General features: G+C 34.5%; 1 protein-coding gene across 1 annotated transcript in view; it reads right to left on the minus strand.

Annotated features, from left to right (window-relative positions):
• Uimc1 (ubiquitin interaction motif containing 1) overlaps positions 1 to 25,801 on the minus strand; it is a 119,746-nt gene that overhangs the window by 57,412 nt on the left and 36,533 nt on the right. The window contains exons 3-6 of the mRNA XM_076855839.2: positions 21,354 to 21,438; positions 3,046 to 3,170; positions 2,111 to 2,216; positions 1,081 to 1,817 (exon numbers count right to left, since the gene is read on the minus strand). Coding sequence (XP_076711954.2) covers positions 1,081 to 1,817; positions 2,111 to 2,216; positions 3,046 to 3,170; positions 21,354 to 21,438 — 1,053 coding nt within the window. The remainder of the gene's footprint in view (positions 1 to 1,080; positions 1,818 to 2,110; positions 2,217 to 3,045; positions 3,171 to 21,353; positions 21,439 to 25,801) is intronic.

The following is a 25,801-nucleotide window of genomic DNA, read 5'->3' on the forward strand; positions in this document are numbered from 1 at the left end:
AAAAAGAAAAAGGAAAAAGGACTACATTGAAATACCTTTTTCATCTCTCAAATTGGCAATGTTCAAGAAGTCTGATAATGCTATACTGGTATGGGTACAAAGAAACTATATTCATACACTGCTGGTGGTCGTGTAAATGTATACAACTTCTAAGGAGGGAAGTTTGACAATATCTAACAAAATTGTAAATGCAGATATCCTTTGATCTGCCAGCTATATCAACATGAGATTATCCTACAAATATCTTCCATGTGGATGAAATGTTTAAGAAAAATCACTGCAGTGCTGTTTGTAATAGGAAATATTGGAAGAACTTAAATGTTCACTAATAGACCATTACTGGATAAAACAAACTATGATTCATTCACACATGGTATATTCCACATCCAAAAAGAAAAAAGATTAACAAATGAAGAAATTCATTATGTACTATTATAACACAATCTCATAGACATTAAATTTAAAAGGCAAGGACAGAATAAAGTGTTTAGTATGCTATTATTTGTGTAAAAACAGTGGGGAAAAGAATGTGTATAATACTTATAGTATATAAATTCCTTGGAAGGATGTACCAGAAACTAGTAACACAGATTGAGTCCAGAGAGGAGAAATGGTTGGCTGGAGGGTAGAGACAAGATTTTTAAATTTACATCTTTTTGAATTTTTGTCCCTGTGAATATTACCTAGTCAAAAGTAGCTTTTTAGAAATAAAATTTTTAAAGAATAATAAATTATGATATACCCATATGATAGAATGTTTTCAAGTGTATTTAATAAATAGGAAAAGACCTAGAATAAACCATAAGGTGTGAGAAAGGAAAAAAAGTTTACACTGAACAGTCTTCATTTTGTTCAAAAATTAAGTAGAAAATTATATTTTATATGTATAGAAATAGTGATGATTGCCTGTTGGTGGTGGGATTATAGGTATTCTTTATATTCTGTACTTTATTAATTTTCTTTAGAGAGCATGTATTACTTTAATCATTGGGGGGAACCACAAAAAATACAAAAAGCTAAAATAATCCTTGTTTAATCTGTGAATAAATCATCCTTAATTACAGCATCACTGACCCTTACCTGACCATGACTGGTTGTTGGTTCTTCCTCCAACAAAAGTTTCTGTTTCAAGCTTTTAATTGGGCTTTCTTGGAAATCCTTGGGTTTTGAGTGCCAGACAGATGCCCTAGACTCCTGCCTCTCCTCTGTGTCTTCATCTCCCATATCTTCTGAGATGCCTTCATTTTTTTCACTAGCCTGATCTCCTTGGCCACATTCATTCTGGATCAGAGAAGGAGGGCTAGGTAACACTGGTTCCCCAAACCCTTTTTTTTTTAAAAGCTGCCTCTGAGCCATTTTTAAGCTCTTTTGATAAACCTCCAACTGGCAGAGAATGACCTTGGTATACTGATTAGGGTCTACTCCAGCAGGGCAGAATGGAATACCCCAGAAGTAGTGCACATTTCCCCCAGTGTCCTGAAGAACTTTGGCATCTGCTGGAGTAGGCAGACAGTGCCTAGATGTGTCCCCCCTACCCTGGGCAGCTTTGAGAAAAGCACAACCCCTCCCAGTACTTTCCTGTGGCTTCCCACACTTTGTGTGCTCAGCCAAGTGGCCAGTACATCTGTCAAAACATTTAACGTTCTCATTCTCAAACACTGGCTGGCTTGACTGGTCCCAGCTTCCTGAGCTGCCAGAGACCGGCTCCTCTTCAGTGTTTTCAGTGTGGTCCCAAGGCTCCTCTCTTTCCTCAGCCTCGTTTCCCTGACTGATATGTGAGCCTTTAAACAGTGATGGAGGTACCAGCTGCCATATGCCTGTAGGTATTTGAGAAAAAGTAGGGCTAAGGACAAACTTTTTAATTAAGAGGGGTTGGTAAGCTATCACTTACCAAGAATTATAAAATGTGGGTAAGAAAAGCTCTTCTTTGGGTTTAACCAAAGGTTAGTTTTTCCTTGGAGATAAAAATACGTTGGATATTAGTGAGATCTCAACTACTTTCTGTTTGAACCTCTTTAACATCACCAAAGGGATTTTGGGCATTTCTACTCTCAAAATGAGATCCCTGTGATATGGTTATAGTTGATGAGTAGAAGGAACCAGAACATGCCTTCAGTGGTCCCAGAGTCTGTGGTTTTCTCTTGGTGGGACTGTGAAGATGGTCCAGTGGCCAAAGGTCGAGATCTGGTAGCAGAGGCATCAGAAGGCCGGCAAGTCTGAAACAAGTGATCCCACACCAGACCAGATTTATTATTAAAACAGCTATATATGAAGAGTCACAGGAAGGACAATAAGGGGAAGCCACTGCCCCTAGGAGTTTTTCTTCTCCAACATGTAGATGCTCAATTCAAATGAATTCCATAACATGTACTGAATGCCTATGTGCAAAGTGCTATACTAGATCACTATACTATTCCCTTTTCAAATACGAGGGGCGAATGGCATAAATGATGGCTTGGGCTGGGTGCAGTGGCACATGCCTACAGTTCCAGCTACTTGGGAGATTGAGCAGGAAGACCACGTGAACCTGCAAGTTCGAGGCCAGTTTAGATAACATTTCAAGGCCCCATCTCAAAATAACAACAACCAAAAAATCAAGGATGGCTCAGAACCTGCCATTGGCAAGTACCTTAATATTTAAAATAATTTGAATTGTACATATTCAAATCACAACTTAACATTATTTAAAAAACTACCCATTCCTTTGTTCTCCCCACAAATCAGGGGAGGTAAACATCTGATCTTGCTTCTTTTGGAATTCTTGGTGTTCTCTAACTCTTTTTGGGAGCTGTCAACTTGCTATGGTTCTTTTAAGCGACAGACTCAAAAAAGCTGTGGGTAGAAGAAAACTCAAGTATTTATGAAATATTTCAATTTGGGTTAACCAACAATTCAACATGGATATTAAAAATTATTATGGGAAATATCTGTTAGTTGAAAACTCTATAAAATACCATAGCTAGTTCCTAATGCAATTATAACAATGTATAAGTCAAAAAACATTGCTGATAAATCCCACAAACTTTTTCAGCATAGCATATTTACATTCAGGCTTTCAGCAATGGCTTTTCTCAAGAGCTCCTCTTCTTCCTCCTCCTGGCTATTCACCTCTCTAGCTTCCTGCTCACTCATTTTAAGAGCCAGAGCAAACTGCTCTTCTTCTGTCATCTCTGTAAGAGGATAGGGAAAAGAGAGAAAAGGATACCACAAACAATGAATTAGCCTGGAAATAAAAAACAGATAAACAACAACAACAATAACAAAAACAGAATCCTTAACCTTTAAACTAAGGACACTAAAAGCCATTGAGTACAATTTTGTAATCTAATAAATGAAGAAAATCACAAAAGGTGAAGTGTTGGTCAAGATCATTAGCAACAGTTACAAGAACCCTGGGTAAGCTCCTAAAGATATTGTCTTTGTCGGTGTTGTTCATTATATCTCCAGCATCAGAGAGAATGGCACATAATAAATAATTAATAAATACCTGATGAATGAATAAATACCATACTGCTTTATGCCCAACATTTAACCAGAATAATTCTACTCTTCAGAACCCTCTGATATATCCAATAATGGAGAACATTCCTAGTAACCGTTTTCCATTAAAAATCAATTGTAGTATACTGAAAGAATGTTTGATTCCTAGTCTAGAGCATGAAATATACAAGATGAGCTAGAATATTTTTCAAAGCTGTGAGCAAGATATTCATCAAGACACTACAAGAGTCATATCAAAAGAACTCAGGAGCCAAACTTGGAAAAAAAAAAAGAAACCCTCACTGGAAGTGGAACATCAATAAACAAACACAATAGATATATGCTGAATATATCAAAGAATTGAATAGGCATAATTTGGTTGGGGTAGGAAGAGGTGATTCTGATTTAGACAGTTCCCTAAGTTTATAAGTCAAGAGTTGAGGTCTAATTTAAAGAGCCATTGGCCCCACTATTTCTATAAGAAGTCTTACACATCAAGATATTCAGTGGATCTTGTCTCCCAAGAATCAATTTTTGTCACCTTAAGATGATATCACTTCCATTCAGAATGCATGATCCAACCTGTAGTATTTATTGGTATCAAATAAATTTACGGTATTCCTTTATCATTCTTTCTGTGAATGCAGAATCTGAAGTGTTGTCCCCTTTTACCATACTGATGCTGTTAATGTGTTCTTTTCTTTTCCTTGATCTGTCTAGTTAGAGGCTTATGCATTTTATTGAACTTTTTAAAGAACTTATTTTTAATTTTTTTCTCAGTTGTATGCTATCTTTTATTTCATTGATTTTTTGCTATATTTCTTTCTTTTCACTAATTTTGGGTTATTTTACTCTCCATATTATCACTTCTTAAAATGGGAAGCTTGGATCACTGGTTTTAAGCTTTTCTTCCTCATATAAAGCTATTAATTTCCTTGTAAATGTTGCTTTTGTTGTATTCCACAAATTTTTTATGTTTCCATTTTCATTAAGATCATTTCAAATTCAATTTGGGTATATTTTTTGTTTGGATCCAACTTTAGGGATTCCTTTATCTCTGTTAATTTTGTATTTTTTAAAAATATGTTCAATATTTGTATCGTGACCTAGAATGACCCGACAATACCCTTCTGCTATTTAAATGCTATTCCTGCTTCTAGAACCCCCTTTTCTGTTCTCTTTGCCTGGCTCATTTCTATTTTCCCTTCAGGGATCAGCTGAAATACCATTTCCAAACTACAAATTTCTCTAGTTCTCCAGATGAGTTAACTTATAAAGGTTACCTGGCTAGTTACTCAATAAATATTACTCGTGTCTGTCATAAAAGTTATTTGCATTGCAGATTCAATTAAACCTTAAAACTCCTACATGCTTTTTCATAAAACTGAAAATAATTCTGAAATTCATATGGAAATACTAAAATTTATATGGAAATGCAAAAAATCTGGAATAGCCAAAGTATTTATTTATATTTATTTAATATAAATACTAATCTTTAGAAAGAATAAAGACAGAGAAATTACTCTGACATCAAAACTTGGTATACTTACTAATCAAGATAGTATAGCTGTGGCCTAAGTATCAAACAGATCACTGAAACAAAGTTGACAGGAAACACTCATACAAATAATTTTCTATAAAGGTTCCAAGGCTCTCTCAAAGCACAAAGGAAAGTTTTTTCAATAAACATGGCAGAATAACTGGAAAAACTATGGAAAAAAATAAAACTGATGACTATTTTAAAACCACATCTGAAAATTATTTTAGGTATATACCTAAACACAAAAAGTAGAACCTCAAATTCATAAAAGAAAGTTTTGCAATCCCAGGGTGGGCAGAGATTTCTTAGATGAAATCCAAAAAATATACACAGAAATTAAAATCTTCTGCTTAACCAAAGACACTACTGAAAAAAAAAAAATGAATAGGCAAGTCACAGAATTAGAGAAACTATTTGTAATACTACCATAAAAAACTTTATAACTCACTAATAAAGACAGATGACCCAATTTTTAAAAAGAGGAATAGATGCTTCACAAAGTAAAATATGCAATACAGTGCAAGAACACATAAAAAAAGTGCTCATTATTCATCAGGAAAATACAAATTAAACAAGAAAGAGAGATTGCTACATACATAACAGAACACATAAAAAAGTCTGACAATGGGGCTGAGGTTGTGGCTCAGTAGTAGCACACTCACCTGGCATGCGTAGGCACTGGGTTTGATCTTCAGCACCACATAAAAATAAATAAATAAATAAAATGAAGGTATTGGCCAAAAAAAAAGACAACAACATCAAATGTTCTTAAGACTATAGAGCAACTGGAATGTTCATTGACTGCTTCAGGGAGTAGTCAGTTTGGAAAATTGGCAATTTGTTATAAAGTTAAAATACACCTACACTATGACCCAACAACAAAAAATATGTCCAAAAGATGATTTATACAAGACTGTTTGTAGAAGTTTTATACATAATAGGAAAAAACTAGAAATACTGAAAACTTCTATCAATGGGATAACAGATTTTAGAAACTAGTAGGTTTGGCTGGGGTTGTAGCTTAGTGGTAGAGCACTTGTGTAGCACATTCAGGGCACTATATAAAAAAGTACCACATTAAAAAAGTTGTTGTTTAAAAAAAAAAAAAAAAACTGGTAAAAGAGCATCCACACTGGAAAGTGGCCTGGTAGACGGTGTTGGAGCCCCAGGGAGATGAGGAAGGTATCCACATAGGTGAGGAGGTGGCAGAGGAGATGGAGAGTCAGTAGTATATGAAGGGACTAATGAAATAATAAATTAAGACTAACAGAAAACAGGTTTTTGTCTTCAGAGGAGTGACATATTTAGAAAGAATCACAAGTATTGGAATAAAAGAATCAATATAAACTCATTCTTTTAATATAAATATAAAAATAAATGTAGATATAAATACGGTTCTACATATATGTAGGTAGGTATATATGTACTTACATGTATCTATACCCTAGCTTTATACGCTAAGAAGGACCAGGAACAACAACACTCATACCAATGAGCTTTCTTAGAGCAAATCTTGGCTTCCAGATATCATTTTTCAAAGGAATTAAGGCTCTGAAATGGCTGATTCCAAGGGTGAAGAAGGGAAGGCTCAAAATAAGCCTAGAACATCTTCTCGTACCAGAAAGCAGGATGAGTGTTCAAGAAAGATGGGTTAGGTCAAATGGGGACATAAGCTGGCTTCTTTCTAAATGGCCTCCATTGGCCAAATTGCGGACAGTTTAGCATTGTATAAGTTGGACCCTCCAAAAAACAGACACTGAGATGGAGTGAGATAGAATATACTGAGGTAAGGGTTGTAAGGACTGTAAAAGAGAAAAGAAATTGGAAGCAGAATTAGGCAGAAAATCTAGTATCCATAAAAGAAAAGAGAAAAGGAAGTAAGAATAGGCAAGGAGAGCCTCAGCAATGCAGGCCTGATATATAGCCAACTCAGCAGGGAGCTCCAGAGAAGAATGATCACTAGAAGAATTTTATTTTGGAGAGAAATAGCCTGACCCTAGTTTGTGTGTCATGCTTAGTCACTGCCTACTGGCTGCCTGGTAAGAGCCTAGCCTCAGCTCTGAAGTTGAAGCAGATCCTAAACATGCTGAAACCAGAAGCTATCAACTAACTATACTCTTTGCAGCTGAACAGCAAGCTCCTTCTTGAAAGGAAATCCATATAGCATACTTCTATGGCTGCCACTTGCATAAAAATAATGATAATAAGAGATTATAAACCACTGACTGAAATAAAGAAAAACATGAATCCAAAACAAATATAAACAAAAGAACTGAAAATTTTATAAGGAATGATTTATTTACCTAGATTCAAAATAACTCCTTACAAAGTACATATTAATTACAAAAAGGAAAACAGTAGCTCTATAGTGCAGAAATCTGATAAAACTATCTTAATCATGTAATCACAGTGAATACCATCAGTAAGACAAACTGAAAGTATACACCACCTTACAAACTATAATAAAAAGCAAAACAGTGGCGAGGTGTGGTGCATACGCCCATAATCCCAGAAACTCGAGAGGCTGAGGCAGGAGGATTGCAGGTTCAAGAACAGCCAGCCTTAGCAACTTAGCATGGCCCTAAGCAACTTAATGAGACATGGTCCCAAAATGAATAAAACCGGTTGGGGATCTGACTCAGTGGTTAAGTACACTTGGATTCAATCCTGGTATTTCCCCCTACACACTCCCCCTGGAGTAGGGGGAACAGCATCAGTTCTGTGAAATAACTACCAAAGACCATATCCTGAGTTTATAACAATATTTTACAAAAAACAATTAAGGAGCATCTTACAAGATAACTGGCCTATCATCTTAGAAAGAATCAAGCTCATAAAGGTCCAGACTGAAGGAGCAACATAAAAGAAAACATGTGATTGCTATGAAAGATAACTGGGAAAACTTAAACTGGGCTGAGGATTACATGGTAGTAATATATCAATGTTAAATTCCTGATTTTGGTGTTTTTATTATGAATATGTAGGGAAATATTCTTGTTTACATAAATACCCAACTAAAATATATACAGAGAAAATAGAAATACTATTATGCCTAAAGAAGTTCAACACACACACAAAAAAAACTACTTGCATGATTTCATTTGCATCAAGTTCACCAAAAATGAACACACTAATTAATGATGGAAATCAGAAAGTGGTTTTCTCTGGAGATGTACAGGGTAGGAGGTAAGAAAATTATTAGAAAGGGAAAACAGAATTTTGGGAGGTGACAAAAATTTTCATATCCTTGATTTGAGTGATGCTTATAAGGGTATATATGACTGTTAAAACTCACTAAATAATACTTTTTAGGATATGTATTTTTATATAAATTATAATTTTTAAGGACAGTCAAAAACTAGTGCAAGAAAGACACAAAATTATTTTTCAATTCAAGGAATATTTCATTTCCTCTTACTTTACTATAAGAAGTGGAAATAATTATGTCTCACTGTTTTTTCCCTGTGTTTTTTCTTTTCTCGTTCTACTTTACCTTGATCGGCCTGGATTGGTCTTTTTCTTTTTAGATCTCACAACTTATCAACATTCTAGCAGTAATGAATTTAAAACCAAATATCCCTTGAAAGACTCAATCATGTATTATAATGAGAACACTATTCCCAAACATTCTCCAGCCCAGGTGTAACACATTGAAAGTAACATTAATCATATAAGTGTAAACAAAACTTAAAAAGTTAGATGGTTTCTAATAAAATTTAAATAATGAGAAGAAAACATGACAATTTCTGATATGAAAACCCCTCACCTATAATTAGGTGGAAATAATAAAATATGTCTAAAACTAAAACAAATAAACAAATACTAACCTGAAAGAATATGAGCAAACCAGCCTGGGAAGAGAAGTAAACTAGAAATTTTTCCCTGGGCTGGAGTTGAAGAGGAAAAGAGTCTGTACATTTCAGAGCAGAAGGACCAAAGTTTTGCTCCCTAATGCCCTGAGGCAGGTTCAAGGGCCTGAACAAGAATGGCTATGTAGGGGCTGGGATTGTGGCTCAGTGGTAGAGCGCTCGCCTAGCACAGGGAGACCCGGAGTTCGATCCTCAGCACCACATAAAAATAAAGGCATTGTGTTGTGTCCATCTACACCTAAAAAAAAAAAAAATAAAATAAATATTTAAAAAAAAAGAATGGCTATGTTGATATATCTGGGAGAAAGAACCAAGTCTCACAAGAGATCTCTCTATGGCAAGAATAAAGAGCAGACAGCTTTCAGATCCAAAGAGAACTTACGGATAGATCCCATGGATGTCTCAGAGATTGCCTGAGTTTTGACCAATGCCCCAAGAGGTCCCCCTCTGATACCATGTTATAGCATAAGACTCTACAATTGTGACTCAAGCTAGGAGAAAGGGGACAGCACTCTTAGGAATGAATGAGGTTAAATTTCTACCAGTCATATGAAATGTGGTATGGAACTGGAGATTAAATTTAAATACTTGATAATTCTCCAACAAGTTAAACATACTTATATTATGACCTGGCAGTTTCCACTCCTGGATATATACCAAAAAGAACTGAAAACAGATGTTCAAATAAAAACTTTTACATATATGTTCATAGTAGCACTATCCACAATAACCAAAAGGTAAGGATAAAAACAAATGTCTCAGACTGGGGTTGTAGCTTAGTGGTAGAGCCTTGCCTAACAGATGTGAGGCACTGGGTTTGATCCTCAGCACCATATAAAAATAAAATAAGGTATTATGTCCACCTACACCTAAAAAATAAATGTTAAAAAAAAAAAGAAGTATTACAAGTTCAAGGCCAATACGGTTGATTTAGGAAGACCCTGTCTCAAAATAAATAAATAATGAAGATCTGATTCATATTACAATATGAACTATAAAAAACTATTCAAAGTGAAAGTTAGGCACAAAATACCACAATTTTGTATGTTACATTTAGATGAAATTTCCAGAATAGGCAAATCCACAGTGACAGAAAGGGGTTGTGACTGGGAGAAGAAGAAATAGAAAGTGACTATTTAATGGATAGTAACAAAAACAGTTTTATCAATTAGATTGTGCTGAGGTTGGAGAACACTGTGGATGTACTAAATATCATGAATAGTATACTTTAAGGTTAAAATGGTAAGGCTCATCTTATGTATATTTTATCAAATTTTAAAAACTTACTGATTGGAACAAATTAAAAAAATTGCTATCATTCAAAAAAACAAAAGATAAATAACTAAGCAATCAATGGTGCACACTTGTAATCCCAGTGACTCCAGAGACTGAGGCAAGAAAATCTATAGTTCATGGTCAGCCTTGGCAACTTAGTTAGACCCTGTCTCGAAAAATTAAAAAAGCCCTGTGGTAAAGAGCCCCTGGGTTCAATCCCCAGTACCAAAAAATAAAATTAAAAAATAAAGAACTAGGACTGGGGTTGTGGCTTAGAAGTAGAGCGCTCGCCTAGCATGCAGGAGGCACTGGGTTTGATCCTCAGCATTACATATAAAAGAAATAAAGATATTATGACCAACTATAACTAAAAAATAAATACATATTTAAAAAAATACTAAAGAGCTAAGCAATGAAAAAATCAATTATACAGCAATGGGAAAAATAATGTAATGGGGAGAAATCAATCCTCCACTTATATATAAATCAAATAATATTACAGTGAAGATTATGGGACAAAATGTAATAAGCATTTTAACAAGGCACTAGCAAAAATATTTCTAACAAAAATCTATGTGAGTGAAGGGAAGGAAGAAAAACTGTAAGAATATTAATTGTTTCATTTTTCTTATTGTCAATACTCATATTTTTCTTAACCAAAAAAAAAGGAATTTAAGAATCTATTGTTGGCAGGGCATAGTGGCTCACACCTGTAATTCCAGTGACTCAGGAGGCTGAGGCAGGAGGATGGCAAGTTCAAACCCAGCCTCAGCAACTTAGTGAGGCCCTAAGCACACAGCAAGTCCCTGTCTCTAATAAAATATTAAAAAGGGCTGGGAGGGGACCTGGGGTTGTGGCTTAGGGGTAGAGCACTCACCTAGCATGTGCAATCAATCCTCAGCACAGCATAAAAATAAATAAATAAAATAAAGGTACTGTGTGTTCGACTATGACTAAATTTTATATATATATATATATATATATAAAAAAGGTGAGGGTTCGGGGTGTGGCTCAATGGTTAAATGCAGCTGGGTTCAATACCTGGTACCAAAAAAAAAAAAAAATTAAAAAAAGAATCTATTGTTTCATATGGAAAAAAAATTATCTGTATTTTCAGCATATATGTGTCATTAATTCATTTTTCCTCTATAAAATCAAACTCACAACTTTTGCATTGGACAAAATGTATAGATACTTGCTATTAAGGATGGCAGACTAAGCATAAACATCTAATTTCATTCTCTGCCCAAAATTCCTAACATTTAAGCATTAAGGGAGGTCTTTTTGTTTTGTTTTTGTCTCTTTTTTCCCCCAGAAAAACTAGTACTAATCCTTCTCAAACTTTTCAAAACATTGAAGAGGAAAGAAAACTTAACTCATTCTATGAGGCCAGTTTTACCCTGATAAGGTAAGGTGCAGTGGCACACGCCTGGCCTGTAATCCTAGTGACTCAGGAGGCTAAGGCAGGAGGATCAAGATTTCAAAGCCAGCCTCAGCAACTTATCGAAGCCCTAAGCAATTCAGTGAGACTGTCTCTAAATAACATACAAAAAAGGGCTGGGAATGTGTCTTGGTGGTTAAGTGTCCCTGACTTGAATCCCTGGTACCAAAAAAAAAAAAAAAAAGACAAGGTGGACACAAGAAACTACAAGCCAACATCCCTTATAAACATTAATGTAAAAATCCTCAACAAAATACCAGTAAACCAATTCAGCCACATAATAAAAGATTAAATACCATGACAAAGTGTGATTTATTCCTGAAATGAAAGTATAAGTCAAAATGTAAAAATTGACCAATGTAATACACCACAATTAACTGAAAGGAAAAAACAAAACACACAAGACAGAAAAGGGATCTAATATAATTCAACACCCTTTCATGATAAAAACACTCAACAACTAAAGAAGGAAACTACTTCAAAATAATGAAAGCTATATCTGAAAAATCACAGTGAATATAATAATGAAGAGGGAAAGATTATAAGGCTTTTTCTCTAAGACCAGGAACAAGGCAAGGATGCATGCCTTTACCACTTCTATTTCAACATAATACTAAAGATTCCAGCCAGAGCAATTAGACCAGAAAAAGTAAAAGATATCAAAGCTGGAAAGGAAGGAATAAAATCATCTCTGCTCACAGATGCTATCTTATATGTAGATAACCCTAAAACTTTCACAAAAAAAAGTTAGAATTAATAACTGAATCCAGCAATGTAACAGGATACAAAATCAACACACAAAAATCACTTGTATTTCTATATACTAACAACAATCATAAAAATAAATTACAAAAACAATTTCACATATAATAAAATCAAAAAAATAAAATACTTAGGAATTAACTAAGGAGGTAAAACTCTTGTTTAATGAAAACTACAAAACATTGTTAAAAGAAATTAAAGGCAGCATTAATAAATGAAAATATGTCCCAAGTTCATGGATTAGAAACCTAATAACGTTAAGATGCCACTACAATCCAAACAATCTGCAGATTCAACACAATCACTCCTTAGCAGAAAACCAATTACACTTTTTAGAGAAGTAGAAAGACCCATTTTAAAATTCATATGCAATCTCAGGAGACTCTGAATAGCCAAAACAATCTTTAAAAAAAAAAAGGACAAATCTAGAGGATTCAAACTTCTTGATTTTAAAAAATTACTATAAAGCTCCAGTCAAAACAGTGTGGTCCTAGAATAAAAATAGGCATGTAGTCTAATGGAATAGAATAAAGAGCCCAGAAACAAACTCTCATATACATGTCAAACAGTGCCAAAACCATTCAGTAGGGAAAGGTCAGTTTTTTCAACAAATGATGATGGGAAAACCAAATAGCCATGTATCAAAGAATGAAGTTGAACTCTTACCTAAAAGTATATACAAAAATTAACTCGGGCTGGGGTTGTGGCTCAGGAGTAGAGCACTTGAGTAGCACATGTAAGGTACTGGGTTCAATATCCAGCACCACATAAACAAACTAAATAAAATAAAGATATTGTGTTAATCTACAACTAAAAAAATATTTTAAAAAAAATTAACTCAAGAGTTGGGAATGTGGCTTAGAGGTTAACACCTACCTAGAGCATGCAAGGCCCTAGATTCAGTCACCAGTACTACAAATAAATAAATAATTCAAATTGGACCAAAGACTTAAATGTTAAGACCTAAAACTATAAAATTCAGAAGAAAACATGGACAAAGCATCACAACAATAGATTTGACACTATTTTCTTGAGTTGATACCAAAGGCACAGGCAACAACAACAAAAAAATAGATAAACTTTATTTTATGAAGGTTAAAAACTTTTGTGCATCAATAGTGTAAGAAGACAAGTCATGCTGGGGACATAGCTTAAAACTGGAAGACTTAAAGAAGAATCCAGTCATTGTCCTGACTGACTCCATTTTATCACTCTGACCCGTTCTCTTTAAGATTATTTCTTCTTTGCAGCTTCCTACAGGCAATCATCTCATGATGGGAACAGAAATTGCCTGGTTCAATCCCTTATGCTAGGAGGATACCAGCAGGGAGCCAATAGGACCCTACAACACCAGACCTGCCACCAAACTGACCAAGACTGTTATGCTTATGCATACCTCTTGTCCCCCTGGATTAGTCTCTCTCCTATAAAATCCTGAAGCTGTTACCAGACAGGGAGACAGTTTTCCAGACCAGCTGTCTTCCTAGACTGGCCAACTGACATAAACTCCTTTTATTTCCCACTTTTCTCTATTAACTGAACTCTAAAGGAAGTGAGTAGACCCTGGCCACAGACTCCAATAGTATGTTGACAATACATAAGGCCCTGAGTTGAATCCCCAATACAACAATAAAAAGGTGACCCACAGAATGGGAGAAAATATTTGCAAATCATACATCGAATAGGGATTAAAATCCAGAATATATAGGTGACTCCAAAAACTCAACCATCAAAACAACAACAAAAAAAATGGTCAAAGAACTTGTATAATGGCCAATAAGTACATAGAAAGATGTTCAACATCACTAATCATTAGGGAAATGTAAAACCAAACTACAATAAGATACCACTTTATATTCATTAGTATGGCTACTACCAAAACAAAAAGAAAAAAAAGCATTGACAAAGATGTGGAGAAATTAGAACCTTTATATACTGCTAGTGGAAATGTAAATATGGTACAGCCATTAGATAAAAGTATGATAGTTCCTTAAAAAAAATTAAATAGAGTTACCATGTGATCTAGCAATTCTACTTCTGGTTATATACCTAAAAGAAATGAAAGCAGGGTCTAAAAAAGATATTTGTACACACATGTTCATAGCAGGTGTTGATTGGTTGGTGAAAATGTAACCAGAGGCTCACAAGAACTTAATCCTATATTTGCTGAGGGTGCAGTGATTCGTTTTTGCTAATCTAGTGCTACCTGTGATTTTTTTTCTATAAAACTACTTTGAAAACAAGAATCAAATATGTTCTTTTTCTTCAAGTAAATATTTTATAACACTTTTGTAGAGATGAATGTGAAAGGTGATTAATATAAAAACGGAATGATAAATACACAAAACTATGTAAATAAGCTAAGAACAATATTGCTATTGTCAGAAGAACAGCCCTAAGGACAAAATAAAACTGAGCAGGCAGTGGCTTATACTTAGACTTCAACTTCTTGAGATTTCACATGTGAAAGATTTAGAGAAAGTCTATGGAAAAGGCATGAGAGTCTTCTGGGAAACATAAGGCTCATCATATAATGTAAGCATCAGGCTGTGTTACAGTGTAAAGAACTTTTCATCTGGCAGGAATGAGACTGGGGAAGGTGGCTTGTGTATTTCTTGTTTTTTTTTTTTTTTTTTAAAGAGAGAGAGAGAGGTAGAGAGAGAGAATTTTAAGTATTTATTTTTTAGTTATCGGCGGGCACAACATCTTCGTTTGTATGTGGTACTGAGGATCGAACCCGGGCCGCACGCATGCCAGGCGAGCGCGCTACCGCTTGAGCCACATCCCCAGCCCCTATTTCTTGTTTTTAAGATCACTATGACCTATGCTCAGCTTTTACAAATAGGATAAAACAGAATCTTCTAAGGGGCTACCTAAATGTCTTTAGAAATGTGTAACCTTCAGTTCTTAAACTTTATTATTATTTACGATTTCCTCCTTATCATTTTCTTTTTTTTTTTTTTTTTCCTTTGGCACCAGGGATTGAACTCTGGGGCACCTCAGCCACTGAGGCACATCCCCAGCCCTATATTGTATTTTTACTAGACACAGGGTCTCACTGAGTTGCTTGGCACTGCACTTTTTTGCTGATGCTGGCTTTGAACTTGAGATCCTTCTGCCCCAGCCTCCCAGCCACTGGGATTGCAGGCGTACGCTCTTCTTATCATTTTCTATCTTTTTTATTTTCCCCCAGAATTCTGGGGTACTAGGGACAGAGAGTTGTTGTTTAGTGTAGAATTTCAGTTTTATAAGATGAAAAGTTAAACAGAAGTAAAATAGTGATGCTTGTACAAAACCATGTATGTATTTAATATCACTAACTATATAAACGGCTAAAATGATAAATTTTGTATATTTAAACACAATTTAAAAATTAGAGCTGGACATCATGGCACTCACCTGTAATCCCAGCTACTCAAGAAGTAGCAGAAAGATCACAAGGTTGAGGCCAGCCTGAACAACTTTTACTAAGACTCTATCTCAAATTTTTAAAATGGGCTATAGATACAGCTCAGTGGTAGAGAGCCTGCCTACTGTGAAATCCTAGGTTCAATTTCCCATACCACAATGAAGAAGGAGGGACTGGCAATTTAAAACTGTTCCCTAATGGCAATTTAAAAATATTCCATGGCCAGGGTTGTAGCTCAATGGTAGAATGCTTACCTAGCATGCGTGAGGCACCGAGTTCGATCCCCAGCACGACATAAAAAAAAAATAAACCAATAAAATAAAGGCACTGTGTCCATCTACAACTAAAAATATACATTCTTTAAATAAATAAAATAAAAATATTCCATAATGTGTTTATGCCACAATATATTGTACCCACTACTCTACTATAATACAATCAGGTTGTTTTCTATATCTAGTCATTTTTAAAATGCTACAAATGGGCTGGGGTTGTAGCTGGTAAAATGCTTGCCTCACACATGTTCCATCCTCAGAACCACATAAAAATAAATAAAATAAAGGTGTGTGTCCATCTACAACTTTAAAAAAATGCTACAATATTTTTTTTAAACCTTCAAAGATCATTCATTAAGATAATTCTCTACACCCTCCCTCATACACACACATAGGGGCAGACAGTGATAGTTATGTGCGCGCGCACACACACACACACACACAGTTCTTAAACCTTAAGCAGTTAAGAAAAAGAAACTACCAGATATCAAAGAAAGCCCTCTAATGTGAAGGACTAAAATTTGAAAAAATAAGTTGAAGGAAAAAATAGCTTCAATAATTATTAATATCCTCAGGCAAATAAGACATTATTATATCTGTGAAAGAAGTTTAGGATATCATTAATGGGGGGAAAAAGAAGATCAGGAAACAATAAGGAACTGTTAAAATTAAAACTAGAAGTAGAATTTTAAAAACCACTGTATGTATTGAAAGATAAAAATTGAGGATATATACTATGTTTCATAACTGAACTTACAGCCAACAGCACTATAACTCATGTCTGAATGAAGTTTTTACTTAACACACCTTTTCTCCATAAAGTACATCACAGTTTCTTGCACTTTAGGAACATTTGACAGCATTACACTTAAGGATCATTTCAAATAGTGAAATCATCAATGAAAATGCAAAAAATGTGGCACTAAATAGACTGCAAAAAGAATACATTGATAGTCTTAAGAACTAAAACAGAAGGTACAGCATCACTCTGCTCAGCCTCACCTGGGGAGTGTGCACATCAGACAAATCTTTGCCTAAGCATGTTCCCTAATGATCACAAGAACCAAAAGTACTAATTTTAGGTTTCTAAATGAATTTTAGCAAATAGGCTGAATTTACAAATAATAAGGATCAACTGTACATATAAACCTATCTTTATGAAATTACTTACATCCTAACTTTCTATCTATATCTATGCACACATGTCAGAAATAATCACCTAACTAAATGTCTATTAAGTTATTTCTAAGGTAATGGATTTTGCATGGTATTCTTTTTTACTTTCTTCTTTGTGCTATATTATTTATTGATAATGGGTACTAGGGATTGAACTCAGGACATTATTCAGGCTTCTACCACTGAACTACATCTCTGGCCCTTTTTAACTTTAGTTTGAGACAGGGTCTCACTAGGTTGTTCAGGTTGGCCTCAAACTTGCAATCCTCCTTGCCTCAGCCTCCCAAGCAGCTGGGATTACAGATGTGTGTCACCATGTCCAGTCTTAATAAATTTTTTTAAATTAAAGCTATTATCATTTTTATTAAGAATAAATATTATATCAATATTATATTTTTCTGTAACATGTTCATCTCAGAGCTTTAAAAAAGTTCAATAGTTCTTTCTTTTTCTATGTAGGAAAAATACACATTTATATGCTAGTATTCAAAGATATGATATCGTTAGTAATAACAGTAAACTATATAATAATGAGAATATATCCACTGACTCTGAAAAACATTATTTTGCTATATTAGGCTCCTAAAAGAAAAACTGACATTAATGAATCCTTATTGTCAAAAATGTCATTATTTGATTAACATTATTTTTGCACAGTTGTACTTATTTTGAATCTAAGTTTATCAACCCTAACACTATTAACATTTTGGGAAAGGCAATTTTTTGTGTGTGCAGACTACCTTTGTATTGTGGGATGGATAGTATAATGCCTGGCTTCTTCCCACTAGAGGCCAGTAGCACATGCCATCCCTCCAAGTTGTGGCAACCAAAAATATCTCTAGATTGCCACGTTTCAAGTGGGGGGCAAAACAGTGAGTACCACTGTTTTAAATAAGTTACTTAAATCCAGATGGATTATAATAGACTCTTTTAAAAATTCTACTTGAGGGCAGGGGTTGTGGCTCAGTGGTAGAGTGATCACCTAACATGTGTGAGGTCCTGGGTTCGATGCTCAACACCACATATAAATAAATAAAATAAAGGTATTGTGCCCAGCTAAAATATAAATATTTTAAAAAATTCTACTTGAATAAAACATCTCAGATATAGGATCCAATGAATAAACCAGCTCTGACTCTAATTGAGTATCAATGAGGGGACATAAAATTCAGACCGGCAACCAAAATATGTAAGTATAAACCCTACTGTTTCAGTTAAGTTTGCATCATGACCAAAATACCTGACAAAAACAACTTAGAGGAGGGAAAATTTATTTGATGATAACAGTTTCATTAGTCTCAAATTCAAAATAAAAAATAAAAGCTCAGTGGTAAAGAGGTGGTCCTGGTTGTTAAATCCTCAATACAAAACATATGTGTGTGTGTGTGTGTGTGTGTGTGTATTAAAAAATATACACACACACACACACACACACATAAGAATATATTCATAGCCACATTAGTCACAATAACCCAAAAGTAGAAACAACACCAATATCCATCAAATCATGAAAGAATAAACAAAATGTGGTATGGAAATGTAATGAAATATTATTTGGCAATGAGGGAATGAAATACTGACACATACTAAACATGGATGAACCTGAAAACATTATGCTAGGTGAAAAAAATCAATTACAAAAGACCTCATATGATTCCATTTATATGCAAGGTCTAGAATAGCAAATTCATAAACAAATAATCTATAGGAAGTAGACTGGAGTTGTCTAGGGATAGGAAAGATGAAGGGTTTGGTATGACTGGCAAGGATACAAGGTTTCTTTCTTGGAAGATAGAAATTCTAGAATTAGATTGTGGTAACAGCAGCATAACACTGTTAATATACTTCAAAACACTGTATGCTTTAAATGGGTGTATTATATCTCAATAAAGAAGTTAACCCAAAATAGAGATATGAAGACATTTTCAGACTAAGAGAATTTTTTTGCTAACAGGACTATACTACAGTAAGTGTGCAAGGAAGCTCTTGTGGCAGAAAGACTATGACATAGGAAAGAAACCTAGATGTAAGTAAGGAAATAAACAGTTCTTAAAAGGGCATAAATAAATGGGGCTAGGGTCATAGCTCAGTGGTACAGCACTTGCCTTGCATGCATAAGGCCCTGGGTTCGATTGTCAGCACCACATAAAAATAAAGAAATAAATAAATAAATAAAATTTGTATCCATCTATAACTAAAATTTTTTTTTAAAAAAAAGGGCATAAATAAAGCAAAGTATAGAATTTCTAATTGTTTATTTTCATTGTTATAAAAGACAATCAACTATCAAAATTAAAACAGTATCAACAGCTTATATGCTTATAAAAGGAAAATGTATAGCATAACAAAGGGGGATAAAAAGGAATTGGGTATATTCTATTGAAAAGTCTTTATACTACATGTGAAGATATATAACATTTTTTCAAGGTGACTAAGTAAATACGTGTGCTATAAACCCTAGGGCAACCACTTAATATTTTTTTAAAAGATATAAATAATTAGCCAATAGCAGTAATGGCACATGCCTATAATCCCAGTGGCTTGGGAGGCTGAGGGAGGAGGATTCAAAGTTCAAAGCCAGTCTCAGCGATGGTGAGACACTAAGCAACTCAGTGAGACTCTGTCTTCTAAATAAAATACAAAATAGGGCTGGAGATGTGGCTCAGTGGTCAAGTGCCTCTTAGTTCAATCCCCAGTACCACCCAAAAAAAAATCAGCCAATAGCAGAAATAAAATGAAATCAAAATAATATTCAACAAGTACAAAAGTGGGAAGAAAAAAAAAGTGAAACAGAAAAACAATATAAATAAACATCTTTCAAAAGGGTAAATTTTAATCCAACCACATCAATGTAATTATATTAAATGTAAATGGCCTAAACTCAAAAAACAAAAGAGATTATTTCACTGTATAAAAGAAAAACAGCATAATCCAATTAAATAAAAGATAAAACATACTTTGACTGTAAAGATATAAAATTTACCAAGCAGATAACTACCAACAGTATACTAATGGTGACAAAATCTAAACCATCAACTACTAAATAATGCCTAACTGTTGTGGGATAAGTGGAGAAACTTTGGATGGGGCAAAGTGGGGAGAGGGTACAAGGGATAAGATGGTGGAATGAGATGGACATCATTACCTTAGGTACATGTATGATTGCACAATGGTGTGAAAAATTCTGCTCCCATTGTGTACAATGAATCAAAGAGCTTTCTACTGTCATGTATAATTGATAAGAACTAATAAAAAATAAAGTAACTATTGAGGCTAGGGATATAGCTCAGTTGGTAGAGTGCTTGCCTCACATGTACAAGGCCCTGAGTTCAATCTCCAGCAACACACACACACACACAAAAAGTAACTATTGGCTGGGCACAGTGGCACAGGCCTGTAATCCCAGTGGCTCGGGAGGCTGAGGCAAAAGGATCCAAAGTTCAAAAACAGCCTCAGCAATAGCAAGGCATTAAGAACTCTGTGAGACCCTGTCTCTAAATAAAATACAAAATAGGGCTGGGGATGTGGCTCAATGGTTGAGTGCCCCTAAATTCAATCCCTGGTACCCCCCACACACAAAAAAAGTAACTATTACTAATAATTCTCAAGACTGAAAATAACTTGAGTACATTAAATAGATCTAACTATAAAGATGAATGTATTTAGAGATAATAAAATGATTAAATGATTTCATAACTGAGTGACATACAAACTTCCAACTAACCGTTCTAATGGAAAAAATAGCAACAGGTACCATTAATTATTTGAGGGTTACTACTAACTGAATCTCTAAATAAGTGTTACTATTTAGATAATAACTAAATTGATGAAGAAACTGGAAAACTGAAAGTAGTGACTTGCCTAATATCTACATAGTAAGGAATAAATCAAGAATTTAAACCCACATGTGCCTAGCCCTGAACATCACATTTTTTATTTCAGCATTCTCCCTCTAACAAGATAATTGTATAAATTATAGATAATTGTATAAGCAATTTCTAAAATTAATAAATACAGACTAAATAGGAAGCATAAGTATCCTTTTTAAACAATTCTCTTTTCCTAATGAAAACAACGCGGGAAAAAAAAAAACTAGTACCAATTCAACCCCAAAATGAAAACATACGTGCAATTTTTCTTTTGGCCAAACACTTTGCTCTATTTGACTGTTTTATCTTCGTTTTCTGCAATCCATTCTCCTCCTTTGGTTCCTGTTGCAAAACAAGAAATATGATCAGGGCAGCTAAAATTAAAAATAGAAATTTCTCTGTCTCCTGTACATCTCTTCATGGCTAAAAAAGGACTCTGAAGAATCAATGACTGTTAAAAATGTGCATATAAGACATCAGAAGAAGTTTCTTTTGCAGTAAAAAAAGGGAAACACACAATATCTGGAACCAATAAAACCATAAAAATAAAAATGTATAACATGGTGACATTATTATCTGTCACATACATAGTTAGGTAAAGATCAACCAATTTCCAAAATTACCAGTAGGTATCTACCCAAGATCAGAGAAACTTAATCCAATTTCCAAAATTACCAGTAGGCATCTACCCAAGATCAGAGAAACTTAATTCAAAGCTTAAAAACTAATAATAATGTTTAAATTCACTTCATACTAATTTATTTTAAATCACTCTTTAGCTACTGGGTAAGTAAAAGAAAAGAAAAAGAAGGTAAATAAATTCTGTAGAACTAAAACAGAACCAAATACACCTACTTCACTCCATCTAGCAGTTAACTAAGAGGCACTGAGGACCAAAAAATGAAAGACAAATAATAATGAGCCAAGAAAAATCAGCTTAAAAAGAATATAGACAAAGAAGATTTTGTGTGTGTGTGTGTGTGATGTGTGTGTGTGTGTGTGTTTTCAGTATATGTAAAATTGGGATCTCTGAAGACAGAAACAAATAATAGAACAAACTAATACTAAACTATAATCGAATAAATCGTTTCAAGGAAATGGAGGGCAGAGGAATAAGACCAGGAATCTACACTTTGAAAGTACACACCATTCTCTTGGAAAGTTGACCTTGAATAATCAATTCCCAGACATGTACTGGGTAAATCCTAAAGATAAAGAAAAAAGACAAAAAGATATAATCACCAAATTGGGGTTGTGGCTCAGCGGTAGAGCACTTGCCTGGCATGTATGAGGCCCTGGGTTTAAATCTCAGCACCACATATAAATAAATAAGATAAAGGTCCATCACAACTAAAGAAAAAATCATTCTTAAAAAAAGGAAAATTAAATGAACATACCTTGTGTAGTATGCAACAACACAAAAAAGGCAATTATTTTAAAGAAACACAAGAAAAATTTTTAAACAAAGAATTTTTTCCATGTTTTTACTGGTGCATTATAATTGCACATAAAGGTGGGATTTGTTGTTACATGCATACAATATAACAATATGATTTGACCAATATCACTTCCCTGCATTTCCTAAACAAAGGATTTTGTACCTAGCCCAAAACTCTTTCAGTTATCAAGACTGGAAAAACAACATCAAACATGCAAGAACTTGGGAAATGCTATCTTCTTAAGTCCTTCTTGACAAATCTAACAAAGAATGAGCATCATTCAATCAAAAAATGATTACAGAAGCACTAGCAAAAGAATTAACAATAAATATATTTAATTTTAGATATAAGACTAAAACAAAAGTAGGGATAAAATATAAAAAAATATGTAAATATTTTTAATAATGTAGAAATGATACAATTAATTAATGAAAGATAGAAATAGAAAATAAAATAAGTGCACTGACTACTGAATAGTCCATAAGTGTAAATCAAAGAACACCATTTAAAACTGACAAACCATGTAAACAGAAGTTTAAATAAGAAAAAAGAGGCCAGGCATGGCAGCACACACCTATAATCCCAGAGACTTGGGAGGCAGAGACAAGAGGTTTGTAAATTCCAACTTAGGCTCAGCAACTTAGTGAGACCCTGTCTTAAGATAAAAACTAAAAATGGGTAGGGACACAGCTCAGGAAACCAAAGAACAGGATAAGACAGGACAGAGGACAAAAGACAGGTGACAGGAGAAAGGGGAAGGAAAAAGAAGGAAGAAGGGAAGGAGAAAGGGAGAGACAAGGGAATAAGGGCTAGGAATACACCTCAGTGACAAAGCTTTAACACATGTGTGGTCCGGGGTTTAATTCCCACACTGCAAAAAAAAAAAAAAAAAAAAGGGAATAACAGGAATTATGAAAGTCATATTATAAAGATGTTAGAATAAAAAATATATACTTTCCTAAATAACAAAAGATATGCCAAAAAAATAGCCAAAAACCCCACAAAGAATATAGAAAAAGAAATACAGTAAATATAACAGACTCTAACAAGATGCAACTCAAGATTATATACAAGAGATTCAGCAGTGATAAACTGATCCAAAATGTCTGACATGAAAAGGTCTAGAAGATAAGGGTAAATTGTCTAAATTTGAATCACTCCACACACTGTCCAGAAAAATCACAAGACCTACAAAGACCAGAGACAATACCAAACTTCAAATTACATGCAGGAAAGAAATGCAGGTTAAAAAAAAAAAAGAAAGAAAGGAAGAAAAAAATGCAGGTAACAAATTTCATCAGCACTCCCACCACTACTGCAAATCTGTGGGTACAAAGAACAGATAAAAAAGACTTAAAAGAGAGTCCATGAAAAATAATTACAATAGAGTAAAGAACCATGGACAAAATCAACTTTTTTAAAAGATGTAAAAGCCAGCCATGGTAGCATATGCACATAATCCCAGCTAAGAGTGGCAGAGGCAGAAGGATTCCAAGTTTGAAGCCAGCTTGGGCTACATAGTAAGACCCTGCCTCAAAAAAACAAAAACAAAAGAATCACCCTTAATGGGTTGGGGTTGTGGCTCAGAGGTACATCGCTTACCTAACATGCGAGAGGTACTGGGTTCAATCCTCAGCACCTCATAAATATAAAATAAATACATAGTGTCCATCTTTAATTAAAAAATAAATGTTAAAAAATCACCCTTAAAATTAAAAAGTCCAGGGATGGGGTTGCAGCTCCATGGTAGAGCACTTGCCTTGCATGCATGAGGCCCTGGGTTCAATCCTCAATACCACATAAAAATAAAAAAGTAAAAATAAAGATATTGTGTCCATCTACAACTAAAAAAAATATTTAAAAAAAATTAAAAAGTCTTAGCTTGGCATGGTGGCAATGCCGTAATCCCAAAGATTCCAGAGGTTGAAGCAGGAGGATCCCAAGATCAAGGCCAGCCTGAGCAACTTGGCAAGGCCCTAAGCAACTTGATGGGACCCTCTCTCAAAAAATAACTTAAAAAAGGGCTGAGGATATGGCTCAGTAGTTAAGTGCCCCTGTGTTCAATCATTGGTACCAAAAATACAATAAAATTTTAGAAAGTGCAAAATTAAGATCAAACATTGAACACAGGTTCAACATTTGGTACTTCATACCAACAGCTACATTAAAAGTCCAGGGCTGGGAATATGGCTCAAGTAGTAGCACGCTTGCCTGGCATGCATGAGGCACTGGGTTTGATTCTCAGCACCACATTAAAAAAATAAATAAATAAAGATATTGTGTCCACCTAAAAAGCTAAAAAATAAATATTAAAAAAAAAAGTCCATAGAAGTAAGAACCAGAGTGGCAACCTCAGAGATTTACTGCTGTTAGATAAGGAGATAGAACCTGGAGGTGGAGGTCTGTAATGGAGCCCTTTGAGCATTTGCCTTGCTTGAAACCCTTGGGTTCTGTCCCCAGCCTCACCAAAAAAAAAAGGGGGGGGAGAGGGGGTGATGCCCCTCAGATTCACTGAAGGAAGAATAAGAGAAATAAAGACAAATGATACTGAAGGAGAGGGGGGAAAAAAAAACACACAAATGAGTTAATCTCTCCCCCAATATCACACCTATATCAACACCATCATTCATGAAAGAAACTGAGTTCACTGAAGTAAAGAAAAGGAAACTCTCTACTTCATCTATCCATTAACTGATAAAAATAAATTCTAAACTATGAGACAAAACATAATGCAAATCAAAAATTTTCAGGTTATCAACATTCTCCCCTAAATACCAACCCAGAAAATATGCATACATGTTAAGAAGACATTCCAAACAGAATTCAAAGAAACTTTTGAAGATTAAGAAAAAACTATACCCAGATATGTTGGTGCATGCCTATATTTCCAGCTACTTAGAAGGTTAAGACAGGAGGATTGCAAGATCAAGGGCAGCCTGAAAAGTTAGCAAGACCATGTCTCAAAAAATAAAATAAAAAAGACTCAGGGTGTAGCTCAGTGACACAGCACTTGCTTTGCATATCTAAGGCCTTGGATTTAATCCTTAGCACTGCCAAAATAGAAAATCAGAAATTTAAAAACCAAAAGTGTAGCTTAATGGTAGAGCACTTTGCCCAGAAATTCAAAATCTAAGATAAAAAACAGACAAGAGAGGAACAAATGAAAGTTGATCAAACTTTGAAAACAGATAAAACCACCTCAAAAACAAAAAATAAGTTACTGGGTTTCCAAGAAGTTAGGTTTAAGTAAAATCTAATAAGGTATA

Source organism: Callospermophilus lateralis, chromosome 5, assembly GCF_048772815.1.
Source record: "Callospermophilus lateralis isolate mCalLat2 chromosome 5, mCalLat2.hap1, whole genome shotgun sequence".
In the NCBI taxonomy this organism is placed as follows: domain Eukaryota; kingdom Metazoa; phylum Chordata; class Mammalia; order Rodentia; family Sciuridae; genus Callospermophilus; species Callospermophilus lateralis.